The 21,937-nt window shown below is 42.6% G+C and overlaps 1 protein-coding gene across 1 annotated transcript in view; it reads right to left on the reverse strand.

The window, feature by feature from the left end:
* Positions 1-16,360: 16,360 nt before the first annotated feature.
* The window catches only part of tbxa2r (thromboxane A2 receptor), a 37,839-nt gene continuing 32,262 nt past the window's right edge, over positions 16,361-21,937 (reverse strand). Inside the window, exon 3 of the mRNA XM_052037724.1 lies at positions 16,361-20,137. Coding sequence (XP_051893684.1) covers positions 19,886-20,137 — 252 coding nt within the window. The 3' untranslated portion in view covers positions 16,361-19,885. The remainder of the gene's footprint in view (positions 20,138-21,937) is intronic.

Below are 21,937 nucleotides of genomic sequence, written 5' to 3' on the forward strand. Positions count from 1 at the left end.
ACGCCTCCTTAACAACCCTATCAACCTGCATGGCAACCTTGAGGTGTGATATATCATATATATGATGTATCAAAATATATTAAGATCCTTCACGATTTGAAAATCTCCAACACAGATCGGGAATGTCTCGAGCTGAGCTTAAGTCATGCAGCTGACCTTGGGAAATATAAGTGGAGAAATCCCACTCCTAACCACAGGCAGAGCACAGACATTGAAGGAGTGTAGGATTAGTGTCAGCTAGAATGTTGTTTCTCCCTAAGTCAAATAGCTCTCCAAAGTTACTGTAAGGACTCATAAATGAATGACGGCCAGCTCCTATTGGTTAATGCCCAAATATGTGTTCACAAGGACAAGAAATAAAACCAACAAGGCAGCAAAATATATGAATACATTTTTTCCATAGTGAATTGAAATGACCTTTGTTCTTGTAACCATATTCAGCTTTGAATTGTTTGTTGTTAATCCAGAAAACACGTATTTTCAGCTTGGATTTGAGAGCTTCTTACATTTTATGATTATTTCTAAGCAAACATTCTCTTAGTTTACAAAATAGAAGAGGCAGTAAAAACGTTGGCCTCAGAAGCATGATGGACTCAAAGTTTTCAGCCTAGACTGTTTACAAAATCATGGCTCCAGGAAAGGATTTTAGTTTTGGTTTGGTTTCTCTGTGGAAGATCTAGTTCCAGCTTTCTATATGAGTAACATCATCTCCATTGTGTGAAAATATAATGAATGAGAGAAGAAAGATCCTATGTTAGCCACGAGCCAACAAAATTTGGAGAATACCCTTCCGCAAAGCTACGTATGTATTAGAATGCCCTGTATTGGAGATGTTCAGTTTAAATTTGTGCTTTGAGTGTGACTTAGCTAATATTTGCAATATATAAAACAACTTAGTAGCCTTATGTGGTTTGAACCTAATTGAACGTTAAGCTGGCATTAACCTTTTGATTATAAGCGCTGAATTAAGAGATATTGAAATAATGGGTCACTAAAGTATGTTCACTTTACACTATGTATGTAATCTGACTAATGGTCTATCCTAGAGTTTGTAACATTAGTAATATCGATTGAGATTAACTGTATGCAGAATTTTTCAAAGTAATTTGTATTACTCTTTCAGAAAATCATACTCCAGGGAAGTTTGAAGCAACATCATTCAGTTCATGTAGCAATAATCTCAAGTGGAAGAATATATAAAATATTTATGGAGGAGACAAGGTCAAACCTCAGAGAAGCAGTGAATGCTGACGAATAGCAAACAACTGCCATTCTGGCTTTACACAGGAGTGTGATAGTATTTGCTATTGTCTGCCTCTGAGCCTAGAAGTCTTGTAACAATTTGAGAGCGTAAGTTGGTAATAGATCTGAGGAAGAATTCTTTCACCAAGAGGTTGGTTGGAATCTGGAACACACTGATGAAAAACACTATGATGCAGGAGGAACTCAGCAGGCCGGGCAGCATCCGTGGAGAAAAGCAGGTGGTCAACTTTTCGGGTCAGGACCCTTCTTCAGGACTGAGGATAGGAAAAGGGGAAGCCCAATATATAGGAAGGAAAAGCAGAGCAGTGATAGGTGGACAAAAGAGGGGAGGTGGGGTGGGCACAATGTGGTGATAGGTAGATGCAGGTAAGAGATAGTGATAGGCAGGTGAGGGGAAGGAGGGGAGAGCAGATCTGCTGGGGGATGGGTCAAAGGTACGGAAAAAAAGGAAATAAAAGGGGCAAGAGAAAAGAGAGAGAGGCTAGGACAAGGAAGAGGAGAAGAAGCATGGTGGGGGTGTGTGGGGAAGGAGTGTGGGGATTACTTAAAGTGGGAGAATTCAATGTTCATGCCATTAGGCTGCAAAGTTCCACGATGGAAAATGAGGTGTTGTTCCTCCAGTTTGTGTTTGGAATTCCCCTGGCAGTGGAGGAGGCCGAGAACTGACATATCAGTGATAGTGTGGGAGGGGGAGTTGAAGTGACCGGTAACGGGGAGATGCAGGTCGCAGTTACGGACGGAGCACAGGTTTTCTGCGAAACGGTCACCTAGTCTGCGTTTGGTCTCGCCAATGTAGAGGAGGCCACACTTGGAGCACCGAATGCAGTAGATGATATTAAGGGAGGTGCAGGTGAATCTCTGTCTCACCTGAAAGGACTGTTTGGGACCCTGGATGGAGGTGATGGGGGTGGTGTTGGGGCAAGTGTTGCACCCATGGCGGAGGCAGTGGAAAGTCCCTGGGGTGGGAATGGGATGGGTGGGGGAGGAGGTGTGAACTAGGGAGTCGCGGAGAGTGCGGTCCTGTTGGAGATGGCAGAAGTGGCGGAGAATGATGTGTTGGATACGTAGGCTACCTGGAACACACTGCCTGAAGGGGCGGTGGAGGCAGGTACTCTCACAATGTTTAAGGAACACCTGGATGAGTACTTGAATTGCCAGGGCAGAGCAGACAGTGGACCAAGTGCTGGTAAATGGGATTAGTATAGATAGGACTTGATGGCTGTCATAGACATAGTGGGCAGAAGGGCCTGCTTCTGTGTTGTATGACTCTAAATGACTATCTGAAAGTAACCTTTTAACCCTTGAGTTAATTGTTGTTCTGAAATAGTAAAGTTTTGGTGCTCCTGGTGACAACTATAGAAGAATTAAAAGCTGTGCAAACCAGCAGCAGATTTTTCAAAATATATCTTGGCTCCCATTCATTAACCTCAGAGATGATTTGACCCTCCAGTATTTAGTAATATTTGTCCTAGCAGATGGGCGGGTACATGTCGTTCTGCATGTGCAGTGGAGTGGTGGAGGAGGGGTCAGATGCTAGGTGGGTGGGGGGTGGTAGAGATGAATGGAAGGAAATGGAGAAGAAGTTTCAAGTCTGCTTCAGCATCAGTGAGATCTTGGCGATCTGTTTCTTAACTGCATCCACCCGCCTTTGTGCATATATATTTCATGCATATATATTTTTTAGCAAAAATCTATTGATCTCAAAATTAAAATTATTAATTGAGTAAGCAACTGTGGCTAATTGACAGAGGCGGGTTCCATACGTCCACGCCATTTGTGTATAAGTTGTGAATGGCCTGGCTCTAACTTTAAGGACAAGTCTCCTTGTCCTAGATTCCCCCGAGTAGAAAATGTTTCTCCCTACCTACCCAGAAAATTCCTTTCAAGATCTCGTGAGCCTCAATTACATCACTCCTAACCACATATTTAAGAGTTTAGACCTCTATATTTCAGGGAATACATGCCAAGTTCAAGTTAGTTCTTTGAACCCTTGGAGCTGAGATAAAGTTTTGGTGAATCCGCAATTCCTAAGGTGCAATTCCCAAATCTGTACACCATATTCCCAACACGCTCCATAACTATGCTTCGTAACTATGTAGCAAAATGGCAGAAGGATTAGATGGAAGACTAAGTGATTCAGAGCCTCCTACACTATTCAATATTTTGTAACGGATCCGTTATCTCTCTGCCAATTTCCTGTATTAATCCCATATGCCTTTAGTCTCCAAAAATATACTGATCTCTGTTCACCAACTGAGCCTTCACAACTCTCTTAGGTAGAGAATTCTAAAAATTACAACCCTCTGAGTGGCAGAATTTCTTCTCATCTCAGTTGTGAATGGTCATAATCTCATTTCAAGACATATCCCCTGGTTCTAGACATCCATGGGAAATGTTTAAGTTCAAGTTTGTCCTCATGGCTAAGCACAGGGTATTAAATGTCGCAAAAACTAGCTCTGTGCATCAGCATCACAGCACATTACAAACATGACAAACATAAGTTAACACAAACTTAAATTAACATAAATTATATATTGTCAGAGGGTTCTGATAATCATTGTGTTTTTTTGACACATCCTTTGTTGAGGCTGAATTTCAATTTTGGGACTGATTTTGAACCAAAGCTTTCACTGTGATCAGTGACTATAAGTCACATGTTTTAGGAGCATTCTGGAATTAGAGTTTTCATAAATATTTGCAATATTAAAGACCAGTTTTAGCACAGTGCAGACATTAATTCTTCTGTATTTGGGTTGTATTTACGTAGTAACGTTCTTTTAATTCTTTGTGTATCTAACTTTGGATTGCTCTAAAGGTGTAAACAGTAACAAGGTTACATTAAAATTGTGTTTGATTCTTAACTGAAAAAGTATTGAAACTTGCAATGATCTTGTGTTTGAAACAATGAGACTCAGAGCCATTTCGGCCTGGCAAATAGAAATGTGTATTATAGTGAAACACATTGAAAAGGTACACATTTCACAAAATGGAGAAAGTCTGTGAATAACTCAGGCTGATTAGAATTTGGAATAGAACATTCTCCTTTCAAGTCATCCAGGACTTGCTTCAAGCCACCCAGTCACCCAACCTCTCAGTAGTCCGTCTCCTACTGTAAACATGTGACATTTTATATTCCCACACTTGCTATCCCAGTGAGGATTGATAGCTTCACCAAAATAGAAGCTGTTTTGTGGTCTTGGCTGTACCTCACTAGGAATTTCCTAAATCATTTACGCAACAATGGCACAGGCACCAGCCGGAGTTTACTCAGAATCTACTAACTGCGGATCTTTCTCAGCTGATTCTTGATCCTTTCTTTTGAACTTGTAATGATCATTTTGCAGGATAATGAACAGGATGCCATGGACCCTACAAAGTCTGTAGAAACGTCCAAGCAGTCAGTAATATCATCATACAGCCACCCATCTGAAGATAATCATTGCCTATTCTGGACAGCCGGAAATTCCCATCAGTGGAATTAGCAGAAGAATGTCCAGTATATTTGTATAAAATTCATTCATCTGCTACCTAACTTAACTAGAAATCATCATGTTAAATCGATTATGAGATCTATTAAGAATGCAGACAAATTCAGGCATATTACACATTGCTCTAAAATTGATTCACTGCCACACTAATTCTAACAAACCTCTACTTCCTCAGAAGGCTAAAGAAATTTGGCATGTCCCCAATGACTCTTCCCAATTTTTACAGGTGCACCATAGAAGGCATCCTATCCAGATGCATCACGGCTTGGTATGGTAATTGCTCTGCCTGTGACCGCAAGAAATTGTAGAGAGCTGCGGACACAGCCCAGTCCATCATGTAAACCAGCCCCCCCCTCCATTGACTCTGTCTACACTTCCCACTGCCTCGGGAAAGCAGCCGACATAATCAAGGACCCCTCCCACCCCAGTCATTCTCTCTTCACCCCCCCTTCCATTGGGCAGAAGATACAAATAGCTTGAGAACACACACCACAGGCTCAAGGATAGCTTCTATCCTGCTGTTATCAGTCTCTTGAACAGACCTCTCATATGCTAAATGATGAATCCCTGATCTCCCAATCTACCTCACTGTGGCCCTTGCACTTTATTTGTCTACCCGCACTGCATTTTTCTGTAACTACAGAACCATATTCTGCATCCTTTATTTCCTATAGATTACCTCAATGTACTTATGCATGGAATGATCTGTCTGGATAGCACACAAATAAAAGCTTATCACTGTATCTCCGTGCTTGTGAGAATAATAAACCAATTACCAAAACTAATAATGATATCATAGCACAGCTTTCCTTTTGTTTCCTGTGAATGACAGATTCTCCTGTCCCTGGGGTATTGGCTTTTCCGGGAAATCTTTTTTAACTAATGAGGAATTTTCAAATTAATTATATTCTATGTATGTTTTAAATTAAATTTGGTCAACAGGGTTTATAACAGTGATTCACCCTGGGACACCGACTGAGCAAATAATCAGCATTTTAAAGCACAGTGGTGCAGCTGGTAGTGCTGATGCCGCACAGCTCCGACAGCCCAGGTTCGATTTTGACCTCAGGTCCCGTCTGTGTGAGGTTCACGTGTTCTGCCTGTGAGGTGTGGGTTTCTTTCAGGTGCTCCAGTTTTCTCCCACATCCCAAAGTGGTGCCGTTGGAACGATTCAAAAATCAACGCTGTTGTCGGTCCATTAACAGCAAGGCAGTTTATTTCGGAGCTGAACTACCTGGTGCATCAGGAGAACAACCCAGAATGTTGACACAAGAAATCCTGCAGATTCTGGAGTCTGGAGCAATGCACAAAAAGTGCTGGAGGAACTCAGCAGGTCAGGCAGCATCCACAGAGGGAAATAAACAGTCAACTTTTCGGGCCGAGACCCTTCATCAGGACTGGAAAGGAAGAGGGCAGAAGCCAGAATAAGAAGGTGGGGGGAGGGGGAGGGGGAGGAGTACACACAGGCAAGTGACAGGTGAGTCCAGGTTAGGGGGGAGAAGTAGGTGGGTGGGGGAGGGGGAGAAGATGTAGTAAGCTGAGAGGCGACAGGTAGAAGAGGCCAAGGGCTGAAGAAGAAGGAATCTGGTAGGAGAGGACAGTGGACCATGGAATAAAGGATCTGGGAGGGGCCTGGCCCATTCTACCTGACTTACAGAGTTGTGGCAATGTATACCGTTACAGACCTTAGCATACCTGATCAATGTTCCTTAAACACAATGCTCTCAGGAGCATAATGTCTGGCTGCTGTGTCCTGTTTGTTCAGCAGTTGCTTGGAATCCCAAACGCAAACTGGAGGAACAGCACCTCATTTTCCGTCTAGGAACCTTGCAGCTTAATGGCACGAACATCAAATTCTCCCACTTTAGGTGATCCCCACCCCTCTTCCCCACAAACCCCCCCAACACAATGCTTCTTCTCTTCTTCCCTGTCCTAGCCTCTTTTTTTTCTCTCTCTCCTTATCTTTGGCCCATCCCCCGGTGGATCTGCTCTCCCCTCCTCCTCCCCGCACCTGCCCATCACTATCTCTTACCTGCATGTACCTATCACCACCCTGTGCCCACCCCACCTTCCCTCTTTTGTCCACCTATCACTGCTCTGCTTTTCCCTCCTATATATCAGGCTTCCCCTTTTCCAATCTTCAGTCTTGAAGAAGGATCTTGACTCGAAATGTTGTCCATCTGCTTTTCTCCACAGATGCTGCCTGGCCTGCTGAGTTCCTCCAGCATCAACTAATTATATTAACCTGTCTAATTGTCCCTCTCACAGTCCTAAACGTGCCAGATTATATTATTCCCCTGGCTGTACCTCTTACATGTTCTGATTGGTAGGTTAATTGGCCTCTGTAAATTGCCCCTAGAGTGGAGGTGAACGGTAGAATCTGGTGGGGTTTATGGAAAAGTGCGGAGAATATTTTGGGATTAGCCTAGGATTGATGTAAATGGGTGCTTGGTGGTCAGACTGGACTAGATGGGCTGAAGGTCCTCTTCTCATGCTGTGGGACTCTATGACTCTATGGATGTCCTCAGATGGGTGATGGTAACAAGATACTGCGTAGATTTGTCATGGAAAAGATGCAACCATTGGAACCATCCAAAGTGGAAATATTGGAAGATCGAAGGATGAAGGACGATAACCAGGAATCCGATGATGAAGAAATCAGAAAGGACCAGCAAATCTCTTAGCTCTCAAAATTGCAGGACAGCGATTTATAAGTAAGCAGTTCAAGGGAATAATTCCTCCTAACACTTTCACCAACAATTCATCTTATCACTGCACCCTATCTTAACACCCACTATTTAAATGCCTTCAGACTGGACACCCTTGTGAATATTGAATTGAATCTGTAGACATGCTGTGTGAAGGAATAACAGAGTGATTCATGGTGGTTTTGTTAAGGATTGGACACTATGATGTCTGTATTATAATGGCACCTTTCAATTCATCCAAATATTCATAAGAATGTACAAAGTCCTTCTTCACTGCTAGGTCATGCAACATACGAAGAACCATCTTTATTATTGTTATTGAGTAGCCCAACACAACTGCATAGACAGTACAACAGTATACACGGGATCCTAGTGCCCTGAGGTTGCCAAGGTTTGGAAGCAGTGTCTTGTGCCCAAAGCATTCTGTGTCTGCTGCCACAGTATTTCAGTGACGTGGAAAAAAATATCATATCCCCACCCATTAACCAAACATTATTTTCCAAATACTAACCTAGAAATAATTCACGCATATGAAAATTATAAACGTTAGCCCTTTTGTAAACTCATCAGGATCAAAAGATATTGCCATTCTCAAAGACTTAGGAAAATGTTCTTGACACAAGTGTTCTAATGATCATTATGAAGAAAGGTCAAAAGTAATTTCAGTGTGCATCGAATAAACTGGCTAATGTCCAGCAATATTGCACATGGCATTGGGTTGATTTCCAGTGTACCACCTGGGCATAAATCAGCACTGGCCATAATAGATGGAAGGAGAGTTGTGGAGAGCTCTGGGAGGTGAGATGAGCATATAATGGGGACAAAGGATCTCCTTGAAGGAGAGGCATTAGAAGGTCATGGCTTGAAAATATCTTTGTCACCTTGGTGGGAGGGGAGAGTGTGTTGTGCGTGTGTGCGTGTGTGTGTGTGTGTGTGTGTGTGTGTGTGTGCGCGCGTGTGTGTGTATGTGTCTGTGAGAGAGAGAGAGAGATTGCGGGCACACGTTTTTGCATGTTGGAATTGGAATGGTTTATTATTGTCACATGTACCAAGTTACAGTGAAAAACTTTATTTTGCAAGCCATCCATACAGATCATTTTTAGATCATAAGTACTTTGAGGTAGTGCAAGGGAAAAGCAATAACTGAATGCAGAATATAGTGTTACAGTTAGAGTTACAGAGAAAGTGCAGTTCAGGCAGACAATAAGGTGCAAGGGCCACGATGAGCTAGATTGTGAGCTCAAGAGTCCATCATTAATGTACAAGAATGTACATTAACGTACAACGTACATGAGTGTGCATTTGTGTGTGTGCACGTTTTTGCGTGTGTGTGTGTATTTGTGTCTTTTTAGTGCATGTGTGTGTGTGTGTATTTGCCTATGTATGTGTGTGCACTTGTCTGCGGGTATGTGTGTGTATGTGAATTAATCTGGAGAGAAGTATGAAGTGATGCACTTGGGCAGGTGCAACATGACAAGAATACAGTAAATGGATGGATAGTGAGTGGTGTGTCGAAACAAAGGGACCTTGGACTGTCTGTCCACAGATCCTTAAAGGTGGTTAAGAAGGAATATCAGACGTTTCCTTCATTGGCTGAAATACAGAATGAGAAAGGTTATGCAAAACAGTGTACACTGTTAGACCACAGCTTGAGTATGACATCGAGTTCTGGGTGCCACGTGATGGGAAAGATGTGATTTTACTGGAGCTGGTACAGAGGAGGTTTGTAAGAAGTGAATTTGTCAGCATTGAAAGATGTTAGCTATGACCCAAGATTGGATAGGCCAGAGTTGTTTCCCTTGTAACGGTGGAAGCTGAAGACAGCCTTAATTGAATTGTATAGAACCATGACGTTCTAAGTAGAACATAGAACAGTACAGCACAGAACAGGCCCTTCGGCCCACAATGTTGTGCCGACATAGCTAATCCCTCCTGCCTCCAGAACGCCCATATCCCTCTAGTTTCCTCTCATTCATTTGCCCATCCAAGCCCCTCTTAAAAGCCCCCAATGAATTTGCCTCCACCACCCTATCAGGCAACCACCCTATCAATAAACAGCAAAGACCTATCTCCCTTAGCAAAGTGGTCACAAACTGGGGGGGCACACATTTAAATAAACTGAGGAATTAGAACACAGAACATCAAACAATACAGCACAGGAACAGGCCCTTCAGCCACCAGGCCTCTGTCGATCGTGATACCAATTTAAACTGCACATCGGTCAGCACATGATTGCTATCCCTCCACTCCCTGCCTGTTCATCTAAATGCCCCTTGAACTTTGCTTTTGCTTCCACCACTTCCCCTGGCAGCGTGTTCCAGGCATTCACCACACTCTGCATAAAAAACTGGCCTCGTAAACTTCCTTTCAACTTTTCCCCCCTCAAAGCTATGCACTCTAGCATTTGTCGTTTCCACGCTGGGAAAAGTACTCTTACTATCTAACCTATCTATGCTTCTCTTAATTTTATATACATCTATCAGGTCACCCTTCAGTCTTTGCGCTTCAGAGAAAACAATCCAAGTTTATTGCTAATATGCTCCAATCTAGGCAACTGAGCAGGGAGAAGAGAAAATCTTTTATTTGCCCAGGAACTTGCAGGAGCTCACTACCTGCGAGTGTGGGAGATGCAGAAACCTTCATCACATGTGAAAAGTACTTGGGGGGTGCACTTGAAGACCCGCAGAGTATGGACTTGGGGCTGGATAGTGGGATTAAGCTTTAGACCAAAAGACCACTGGATATAGGAGCAGAATTAAATCATTCGGCCCATCGAGTCTGTTCCACCATTCAATCATGGCTGTTTCTTTTTTAACTCCATTTTCCTGCCTTCTTCCCATAAAACTTAACTTCCTTACCAATCAAGAACCTATCAATCTCTCCCTTAAATACACCCAATGACTTGGCCTCCACAGCCATCTGTGGCAAAGAATTCCACAGATTCACCACCCTCTGGCTGAAGAAATTCCACCTCATCTCAGTTTTAAAGGGGGTATCCCTTTATTCTGAGTCTGTGCCCTCAGATCCTAGACTCTCCTACTGATGGAAACATCTTCTCCACATCCACTCTATCCAGGCCTTTTATTATCCAGCAGGTTTCAATGAGATTCCCCCTCATCCTTCTGAACTCCATTGAGTACAGGCCCAGAGACATCAAACGTTCCTCATACATTAAGCCTTTCATTCCCAGGATCATTCTTTTTAACCTCCTCTGAACCCTCTCCAGGTCCAGCACATCCTTCCTTAGATACAGGGGCCAAAATCGCTTTCTTTTTTCCATATTCATTGAAAGGATGTGGGCTTCGCAGGCTGAGCCAGCATTTACTTGCCCGTCCCTAGTTGCCCTTGAGAAGGTGGTGGGGAGCTGCCTTGAATTGCTGCAGTCCCTGAGGTGTGGGTACAGCCACAATTCTGTTGGGGAGAGAGTTCCAGGATTTTGACCCAGCGATGGTGAACGGATGGTGAAATGTTTCAGGATGGTGAGTGGCTTGGAGGGCAACTCCCGGGGGTGGTGTTCCCCGGGCTTTTGCTGCCCTTGTCCTTCTAGCTGGTAGAGGCCGTGGGTTTGAATGTTGCTGTCTAAAGACACCATGACCTTGTGTGTTCTAACTTTGCTGTAGTCCTACGTTTTCCATGGGCACATGTCTGGCCAGGGCCTGAGGTGCCTCCTCAGTGAAGGTCATAGAGGGTTCTGGGTGATGGTGAAGGAAAGAAATGGAAGCTTAGAATCAACCAGGAGGCCATTTGGCCCATCGCCCATGCTGACTTACTAAACGTGGCATTCCATTAGTTGCTTTGTCTTCCTCAGAGCCCTGGAACCACTTTCCCTTCAACCTTTTCCTGAACTTTGCCGTTGAATTCCAACACCCCTCCAGCTGCGGTTTTCCAAACAGCAACAAGGCACTGGGTAAAAAAAAAACATTTCCTCATACTGCATCATGTTGCTTCAACAACTCTTTGGGTCCCAGACCTTCCATCATTAGAGCCGTTTGTTTCCGAACACCTTGACCCAATCTCTGCCTGACATTCACTGCCCTAAGGACCTGTAGTGTCCGTTTCCCAATCCCACCAGAAAAAGCTTCCTTCTGTATCCTTTGAATGGCACTGACAACCCTTTCAAATGGTTAGATTGGAACTGAACACATTATAAGAGCTGAGAGCCTACCAAGATTCATAATTAGGATAAGATAGAATAGGATTTCTTTATTAGTCACATGTACATCGAAACACAGAGTGAAATGCATCTTTTGTGTAGAGTGTTCTTGGGGCAGCCAATTATAAAGATTTAGTGTAAAACGTATCTTGGCAGGTTGAGGTGTGTGGTGTTCCACCCATCACCACTTTGTGCCCACCCCGCCTCCCCTCTTTTGTCCACCTATCACTGCTCTGCTTTTCTCCCTAATATATTGGGCTTCCCCTTTTCCTATCTTCAGTCCCGAAGAAGGGTCCTGACCTGAAACGTTGACCGTCTGCTTTTCTCCACGGATGCTGCCTGGCCTGCCGAGTTCCTCCAGCATCTTGTTGTTTTTTCATCTCGATTCCAGAAGCTGCAATCCTTTGTTTCTGTTTCTCTCGGAGCTATGGTACAGATCAGCCATGACCTCAAGGAAGGTGCACCAGCATCTTTACTTTCTTAGAAGGTTCGGGTTAGGCATGTCACAGAACAGTCTAACAAATTTGTACAGATGTGCTGTTGAAAATATCCTGACTGGTTGCCTCATGGTCTGGTTCGGCAATTCGAATGTGCCAGAACGTAAAAAGCTGCACAGGCACATCCCTCCCCACCATCAGAAGTATCTACATGAAGCATTGCCTCAAGAAGGCAACATATGTCATCAAAGATCCCTATGATCTGGGCCATGCCATCTTCTTGCAGCTACCATTGGGCAAGCCTGAAGTCCCACACCACCAGGTTCAAAAACAGCAGCATCCCTTCAACCATTGAACCAACCTGCACAACGCTAATCACCACCTCAGTTTAACACTATATTGCACTATAATGTACATTTTTTTTGTCCTAATTGTGTTTTTTCTTGTAAAAATTATGTATAGCTTATGTTAAATTAATGTTTTTCTTGTGAATGTTGTGTATCTGATGCTCTGTGCCTGTGATGCTGCTGCAAGTAAGTTTTCATTGTACCTGTGCACACATGTGTGTGTGTTTATGACAATAAACTTTAATTTCGACTCTACTCCTGCGATCATGTTCTTTCCTCAGGCCTATGTAATCACATCCAGTCCTTCAAACAAAACAGTGTGCAGTTAATATGAGCAGAATGTGTTTTGTATTTGTTGGTGGAACGTTTTGATCCATGTGTGCCATAGATCAATCCCTGAGAAGTATGTTGCCAGGTCAGTGGAGTATGAACACTGATTATATTATACATATATTAAATAAAGGATTCTAATGCCAGCCCTTTCACATAATTGTTTTCAGGCATGCACAGAAACACATGTGCAAGCTTGATAGCCAAGCACTCGTGCAACTCTGTCTTCTCAACCTCCAGACTACAAGAATCCATGCTACCAGAAGCCCGTAACTAGCACTGCATCATGACTGCCACCATCTTGTAATCAGACCAGTGAATGTGTCCTGCTGAAAAATCTAAATGTGAATGTTTGGAATGTGCAAAAAACTAAACCTGAAGGGAAAAAAATAATTGAGGGATTTAAGGTCTACCTTGTAACTATGTGCACTCTTCATAAAATGCTCCATAAATGTACTGGGCTGAAAAAAGATGCCAATATCAAATAACATTTAAAGCATTTTTAATAAATGTAAGTTCTCCCTAATAAAGAGTGAACTAAACAAACTGTCTTGGAGGCTGAATTAGTGCACCGTAGAAACTGACGTGTAAAGCACCCATTTTTCACATAAATTTTATCCCTACTGGTTCAGCACTCGCTGTCTGTACCCAAGCGTGTGTGTGCGTGGGCATGTGTGTGTGTTTGTGGGCATGTGTTTGTGTGTGTAAGTATGTATAGATTGGTGGCTTAGCTAAATATGTTATGCCCTTTTATCAGGCGTCACACCTAAAAAAGTGTTCTTGAATACATCCGTTTTGGACCTTAACCCAATCAGAGGACACTTTGATGAGAGGGGAGAGATTTAATAGGAACCTGAGGGGCAATTTTTTCACCAAGAGGGTGGTTAGTATATGGAATGAACTGCCAGAAGAAGTGGTTGAAGCAGGTTGTGTCTGCACCTGTGTATTTCTGTGTATTTGTGTGTGTGTGGTCTCTGCCCTGCATACTCAGACATCCAGGAATTCACTTTGTGATGAAGGTCAGTAACTTTGCGAATATAGAATATATGAAAATATTAACAACAGTTAGAAGGTACTTGGACAGGTACATGTACAAGAAAGGCTCAGAGGGATATGGGCCAAACGTGGGCAAATGGGACTGGCTTAGATGGGAATCTTGGTCGGCATGGACCAGTTGGGCCAAAGGGCCTGTTTCAGTGCTGTATGACTCTCTCACTCTCTGAAGTCAGGCCTTGAAATCAAGGATTGCACCGGCCTGCGTAGGTTTCCTCCGGGTGCTCTAGTTTCCTCCCACATTCCAAAGACGTACAGGTTAAGTGCTGTGGGCACGCTATGTTGGCGCTGGAAAAGTGGCGACACTTGCGGGCTGCCCCCAGCACATTCTTAGCAATGCAAAAAGATGTATTTCACTGTGTGTTTCAATGTACATGTGACTAATAAATAAATACCTAATATCTAATCTATCCCACTTAAAATTCTTCAGTGGCTGCAGTCTTTGCCTTATTTCCCTTCAACAAGTTGATTGATTTCCACAGTGGACAATGTAACATTCCTTACCATTTTGAGTAAATTACCCAGCACTTTATGCTGACAGGCTGGGTATATGTGGTGGCTGAAGGGCTTCCTTCTGTTCTGCATGACTCTATAACTCTCTAAGAACAGCCAGGAGTAAAGCTTCTTGTATTCTGGCCCAGAATTATCCCAAAATCAAATGCATCAAGTGCCAAAGGAATGTTTCCCATTTCCTGCATCACTTATCATGGTTGTGAGGTTGCCGATCTTAAATATCTTTGAAGCATTTGATGGATATTTGACTGTTGACCCCAGACTGAGAATAAGTAAATATTTCTTTGGCAATCGTTATAGCAGACCATGAGGAGACATTTGTACCGTCAGTTACAGTTAGGTTGAAGTCGAGAATCCAAAAGGGAAAGGAGGTTATAGAGATTTTTAATTTGGGGTTCTTTCCAACAGTTTAGATTTCATCTTCTATTATATGAAGCTTGGACCCTGATGCAAGCATGATTGGAGTAGTGTGTGGCAGACAAAAAATTTCCTCTAATTATGAGATCTGGGGAAGTTGATTTTAGCAAAAACTTTGTCAATATTAAAGGGTTTCTAGAAGGTCTTAAAATGAGAAAGGAAGGTGGAAAAAATAAAAGATTTCTGGGGGCGGTGGGGAAATGGGTCTAATGGAAAGTTTCTAGAAAGCTGTTAGTTAATGAATTCCATATTCGCAAAGTTACTGACCTTCATCACAAAGTGAACTCCTGGATGTCTGAGTATACTGGACAGAGACCACACACACAGATACACAAATACGCACACACACGCACATACACACACACACACACACACATACACACATACATACATACACGCGCAAATGCAGACACAACTTGTCTCAACCACTTCTTCTGGTAGCTCATTCCATATACTAACCACCCTCTGGGTGAAAAAGTTGCCCCCCAGGTTCCTATTAAATCTCTCCCCTCTCATTAAGGTATCCTCTGATTGGGTTAAGGTCCAAAATGGATGTATTCAGGGTCTTAACACTTTTTTTTAAGGTGTTTACCCGTGATACCTGATAAAAGGGCATAATATATTTAGCCATGCCACCAATATATACATACATACACACACAGACACAAACACATGACCCCCCCCCCCACACACACACACACACACACACACACACACACACACTTCCCAAGGAAACTATTTTCAAAGGAGTCAGCTCCTCCCGTAGATGTCCTTAAAATATTTTCTGTTAAACCCATACACCAGCAAAAGGATTTAGTGTGTCTGTGGTGTGCAGTCAATGGTGCTGGCTGTCATTGATTATTTATTACAGTATATGTATATGCTTCTGACATACTTGGTCATTCAGACACTGGACCTCTGAAATGTGCTTTAGAAGTTGACTGAGATTCACTTTGGGACAGTCTTTGGGAGCGTTTCACGCAATCCTCATGGGCCTGCCCAGCTGCTGCCTTGCTCAGATGCATATGGTCACATAGTGTTAAATTACTAGACCAGCATAACGTAGACCTAGACTACTGATCCAGTGTTCAAACCCTACCATGGCAGCTGAATTCAAGTGATCAAATTAGGATGCAATGGGACAAAGAAGCTGGTAATGATCATTGAAAGAAACTCACTAATGACTGGGAAGGAAATCCCTTTGAAATAATCAGGTAAGCCAATTGGTGCAGTGGTCAATTATTCCTCTAAATAAAATTCTTTCTTAAGTGTTCAGAGCTGAGACAGACTTTTTGGAGTATTGGGGAATCGAGGGTCATTGGGGTTCAGCAAGAAAGTGGAGTGTAGTGAACAATCCAACGATCATGGTTTCCACTGAGTGACCAAGAAAGTTCATTGTTCTTATGACCTGTGCATCCTCCTGTTACCTTCTTATGGATGCAGAGTGTTAAACCTTCAGGAGGACAAGGTGGGCCATTGCTTCTGCAATGCAATGTGTGAGGGATGTGGAGGCTCAAGAGCCTAGGATGTTGGGGCATTCCAGGTAATCAGTGACTGAATCCAACTGGGGCAGTGTTGGGACCGAGCACGTCAATGTGCAGTCCATGGGTAAATGCACTTCCAGTATGAATGACCAAAAGCAAATGAGGTGTTCATTTCCTATCTTTAATGTGCAGTATGTGTATCATGCATACAACTCTATGGGAATAAATTATATGATTTAGAGAACGTTGGTAAAACATTACAAGTACAATTATTACTCACATTAAAATTGTTACTTTTTTAATAATCACATGGTTTTACAAGGATGTAAAATATTATAGGTATTTCTCACAGTCAATGCAGTCTTTCCATAGAAAAGTGGATAAGACTTAATTTTATTGATCTAAAGTAAAACTTCCCTAAATAATCATTCATATTCACATCGGACAACATACTTGACCTTCAGATTAGGATTCCCTCACGTTAAAAGCAGCTACCTAACATTCACCAAGTGCAGCTGCGTAATCATTGTACTTCCACCCACCATGATTCACCAAACTCTCATTCCATCGGGGAACGGGGAGGCAGAGCAGGTGACTGTTTTCCAATAGCTTCGTGTGTAAATGTCCTTCCCTTTAGCCTCTCAACCCTTGACATTTATCTTGCAAACTTCTGCTGTGCATTTGACCTTCTCAATATTCCCCCTCCAGCTGCTTGCACTCACCTAAACCTCCGTGAATTTGCAGCACTCTGCTCGCTGAGGGCTAACTCTAACATTACTATTTAACCTGCCCACAAGGGTGATGCTGCTGCTACTTGTAAAACTGACTTCTACCTTCTAAAGTTGAACTCAAGATCGATCTCACACGTCATTATCCCTTCCTTAGACCATGTGCATATCACTGAACATTCAGCCATTATCTCCCAGAGTTTTCCTGACCCATTGCCTCCAGATACTGCTCTTCCATGGTTTCTAAGCACATAGACTCCTAGCATCATGAAGCTTGCTTCTTCCTCTCCACTAAGATTGACAAGCAAGTGGTCCAATGTTTCAACCTGTTCTTTCCCCATTCAATTCTCTTCCAATTTTGACCCTATCCTTTCTCTTATTGAGTGTCCTCTCATTTATATCAGTGAATCTCTGATGCTATCTGTAGATAACAGTTTCTACTTTCTTAGCTATAACCTTATTTTCTCCATGTTTGTCTAACCTCTCTATACCTCCACCTTCCATCCTCTTCCAGAACAGACCAATGGCTCAACTCCAAGTCCTTAAGTGGCAGCCAAACCAGTCTCTGTCTTCTACTATTAGGCAATTTATGCATTGACTCCACTCACTGATTGTGTTCAGTTCTGGTCACCTCATTATAAGAAGGATGTGGAAGCTTTAGAGAGGGTGCAGAGGAGATTTACCAGGATGCTGCCTGGATTGGAGAGCATGTCTTATGAGGATAGGTTGAGTGAGCTAGGGCTTTTCTCTTTGGAGAGAAGGAAGATGAGAGGTGATTTGATGGAGGTCTACAAGATCGAGGCACAGATCGAGTGGACAGTCAGAGAGTTTTTCCCAGGGTGACAATGGCTCACACGAGGGGACATAATTTTAAGGTGATTGGAGGAAGGTATAAGGGAGATGTCAGGGGTAAGTTTTTTTATGTAGAGAGTGGTGGGTGCGTGGAACGTGTTGCCGGCAGAGGTTGTGGGGGCAGATACATTAGGGACATTTAAGAGACTCTTAGATAGCTGCATGAATGATAGAGAAATGGGGGGGCTATGTGGGAGGGAAGGCTTAGAGCAGGGTAAAATGTCAGCACAACATCATGGGCCGAAGGGCCTGCACTGTTCTGTAATGTTCTATGTCCTATTGCAAACTCACTGTAATTGTGACTACAGTGTTTTGGAATCTTTACGTCATTGTGATCTCATTGAATTGGTCCCTTCCCTTAAAATTGGCTCTTCTTATTTTTGCCTGTTGCTAGTAGATGGGATCCAGATGCCATAGATATTCCCAGGCAATAACACATAAGAAAAGTACTCAGTGTAAAAATTGTTTCCTCTTTACCTCTGTCAGCTACAAATCCTTCCTCCCCATCACACATTTTGATCTCATCACCTTCCTTCTCACTTCACGTTTCAAAGGGGGAAAAAAAAAGTCAGGTCACAATTGGATGAAGGCTTTGGCGAAACGACTCTTGGCCATCATTAGAGCAGTGATCACATTGGGGAGAGGGGAGGGGAAACAGTGGGAGGGCATGGGTGTTAACGTACATAGGGCTGCTAAAGTAGTTCCCAGTGTACACACTGCCTTCAGACAAACAAGAAAACCTATAGGGGTGACTGGCTGACCCACTGCAGTCTGATTGGAGAGTCTTTGTCCAAAAATTAATTGAATGATGGGAGAGATTCTGGACCAATCTCGTTCCCCACCTGTACACATCAGGCCCATTTCAAGGGAGGAGACTTGGTGAAATAGTACTGATGAGCTGCCCATCAAGATCAACCCAAGCTGGAGGCTGGGAGGTAAGAGGCTGATTGAACAAGCGAGCTCTGGAGTGAGGGATACTTACACAGGCCAGCTGGCAGTTCCTGCCCTTTTGCTCTTCTTGATCCCATAGGACTAATTAAAACTATTCTGGTCCCATTTCAAAATGGCACAAGCTCAAAACTGCCACAAAATGGAGCAGCATGTTTATTGAAACTACACTGAAATCATTAGCACTTCACTAATCCCAGTTTGCCAAGTTAAAAATCACACTGGAAGCACAAACTATGTTTTTGGTATGGAAACAGTTTTATACAACTGGAAAACAAAGTGATTTTGGAATATAACCATTAATAGAAGTGATTGAAATATTTATCCAAGTTCACATCAAATGCAGTCAAAACCTAAAAGCTTGAGCAAAAACTGAACATGTCATAAATATGTAAAATATGAAACCTTCTCATCATTATTTTCTATGGTTTGTTTCTATGTATAATTGTTGCAACAAAGTTTTTGTGTTCTAAAGTCTCTTTTATCTGATAATTTTCTTCACAAAGCATTTGTTTCTATGGCAATTTTTGTACAAATTGCTCTGATATGCCACAAAACCAAAAACATGTTTTGCTTTTATTAGTCCAATATTTTTAATGAGTTATCACTTAACATGTGGCTTTAACTGTGGACTGTTTACCTCAGTATACACTGAATGGCAGATGGCAAATTATATAGATTTTCCTTTGTGTAACGTTAACCCAAAGTTAACTGAATTTAAATAAAGCATTTTTAATGCACAAATGAGATCAATTTTACAGCCAAAAGCCTGTGTACGTCTGTGCAAGACACCAGGTCACTCTGTGCTTTACCAATACTTGATAAAATATATGTGGTCAGTGTGTTCTTCTAACCAATTTCACTGTGATGTATGTGTAAGACACAAGGTGGTCAAAATAAGCTAATGTATTGTTTATCAAGAGCCTGCTACAAACTGCCTCAAGAACTTTCCATACATAATGTTCCAACCCACGGAGCAGTTAGTCATGTAACACAATTCTTAAAGGGTTGGCAGCCTTAAAGAGACAATTATAGTTTACAACCAATATTACATATACTACAAAGAAGCAGGTTTAATATAATACAACATATATTATTTACAAATAAGTACATCTTAGTCTACTTTGGTGGAAGTCCTTCTTAGAATTCAGCCAAACCTGTGCACTAGGAGGTCATTACTGAGCCTTGTGTAAACCTTCTACTATATGACGCATTTATAGTGGGATATAATGACGATATTGAAGGTCTTGATCGTAGACTCGGGTTGAACTTTCTCAAAACTGATCTTCGAAACAATATATAAACCCAGGGGTCTAAAATCTGGTTCCACGTGGCAATTCGAATGCAAGTGATTAGGGTTTTACCCAGTTGTACATTATCTGGCAAATCCGTCAAGGTCTTTTGGAAGATGAGTATCTGTGGGAATCAACAGACGACCGGTGTTATTTCATACAGTCATAGAATCAGGGAAAAATGCTGTTACAGAAAGAGGCCATTCAGCCCATCACATCTGGGCCAGTGGAAAAAGAGCTACCTAACCAGGTTAGTAAGGGTGGGAGTCGGCATTAGGATGAGCTCAGACAGTAAGTTGAATTGAGCAAATTTCGACTCATTCTGTTTGCTTGGAAAGCTGAGAATCATTCTGGCATTGAGTTGATGGGCTGCATGGTCCCCTTTGGTGCTGCAGTAAGTAAACCTACTTAGGCGCTGCTTTCTAACCTTTAGATTCACACAATGCATTTTTATACAGAACAGTACAGCACAGGAACTGGCCCTTTGTCCCACAATATCTGCCCCGAACATGGCGCCGACTTAAACTAAGTCTCTTCTGCCTGCAAACGATCCATATCCCTCCATTCCCTGCATATTCATGGGTCTATCCAACAGCCTCTTAAATGCCACTATCCTATCTGCCTCCAGCACTACCCCTGGCAGCCTGTTCCAGGCACCCACCACTCTCCTTGTAAAAAACCGGCCCCACACATCTCCTTGAAATTTTTCCCCTCTCACCTTAAATCCACGTCCTCTAGTATTTGACATTTCTACCCTGGGAGAAAGATTCTGACTGTCTACCCTATCTATGCCTCTCATTATAAATCATTATAAACTTCTTTCTGGTCTCCCCTCAGTATCCAACACTCCAGAGAAAACAATCCAAGTTTGTCCAACCTCTCCTTCTAGCTCATACTCTCTAATCCAGGCAGTATCCTGGTAAACCTCTTCTGCACCCTCTCCAAAGCCTCCACATTCTTCCTGTAATAGGGTGACCAGAACTGCATGCAGTATCTTTCAGACATGTCTGAAAGTGTTTCAGTTATTTTACAGCACTGTCTATTTTCACATTGTGGGAGGTGTTTTCCTTGACATGAAACACTGAACAAAGGCCATACTTGCCTCCTGGGTTAGTTAGTCATAGAGTCATACATCATGAAAACAGGCCCTTCGGCCCAACTGGTCCATGCCGACTAAGATTCCCATCTAAGCAAGTCCCATTTGCCCACGTTTGGCTGATATCCCTCTAAACCTTTCCTATCCATGTTCCTGTCCAAGTACCCTTTAAATGTTGTTGATGTACCTGCCTCAACCACTTCCTTTGGCAGCTCATTCCATATACTGACCACCCTCTGGGTGAAAAAGTTGCTCTTCAGGTTCCTATTAAACCTCTCCCCTCTCACCTTAAATTTGTGCCCTCTAGTTATAAAAGATTCCATGCCTGAATAAAATAGCTGTGATTTTTCCTCTGTTCCACCAAAATCTAACCAATAACACTAAAAAAAGAGATAGAAAATTCTGGAAGCAATTAGAAGGTCAGGCAGCTCCTTGGGGAGAGTCAACAATTTGGGTCAAGGATCCATCTTCAGAACTGGAAACGTGGGAATAAAGATGTGCATCTAGCTGCAGAGAGAGGGGCGGTGGAGAGTACAGAGGGATTGTCTGTGATAAGGTTCAGACCAAACTTGTCAAGGTAACAATTACTTAAAAAACTGGCAGTTAGATACAGAAGAGAAAGGGAAAAGAAGCAAATTGAAAGTGAAAAGTGCAACCACATCTGAGGAGAGAGAGGAAAAGAAGTGGTTTCTCAAAATTGTTAAATTCAATATTGAGTCTAGAGAGCTGCAATGTGGTTGGATGGAAGCTGAGGTGATGTTCCTTGAGTTTACATCGGTGCAAAGTAGGAGTCTGAAGACAGAGAGGTCAGAGTGGGAGGGGGACAGA

This window comes from Pristis pectinata, chromosome 24 (genome assembly GCF_009764475.1).
Source record: "Pristis pectinata isolate sPriPec2 chromosome 24, sPriPec2.1.pri, whole genome shotgun sequence".
Classification (NCBI taxonomy): domain Eukaryota; kingdom Metazoa; phylum Chordata; class Chondrichthyes; order Rhinopristiformes; family Pristidae; genus Pristis; species Pristis pectinata.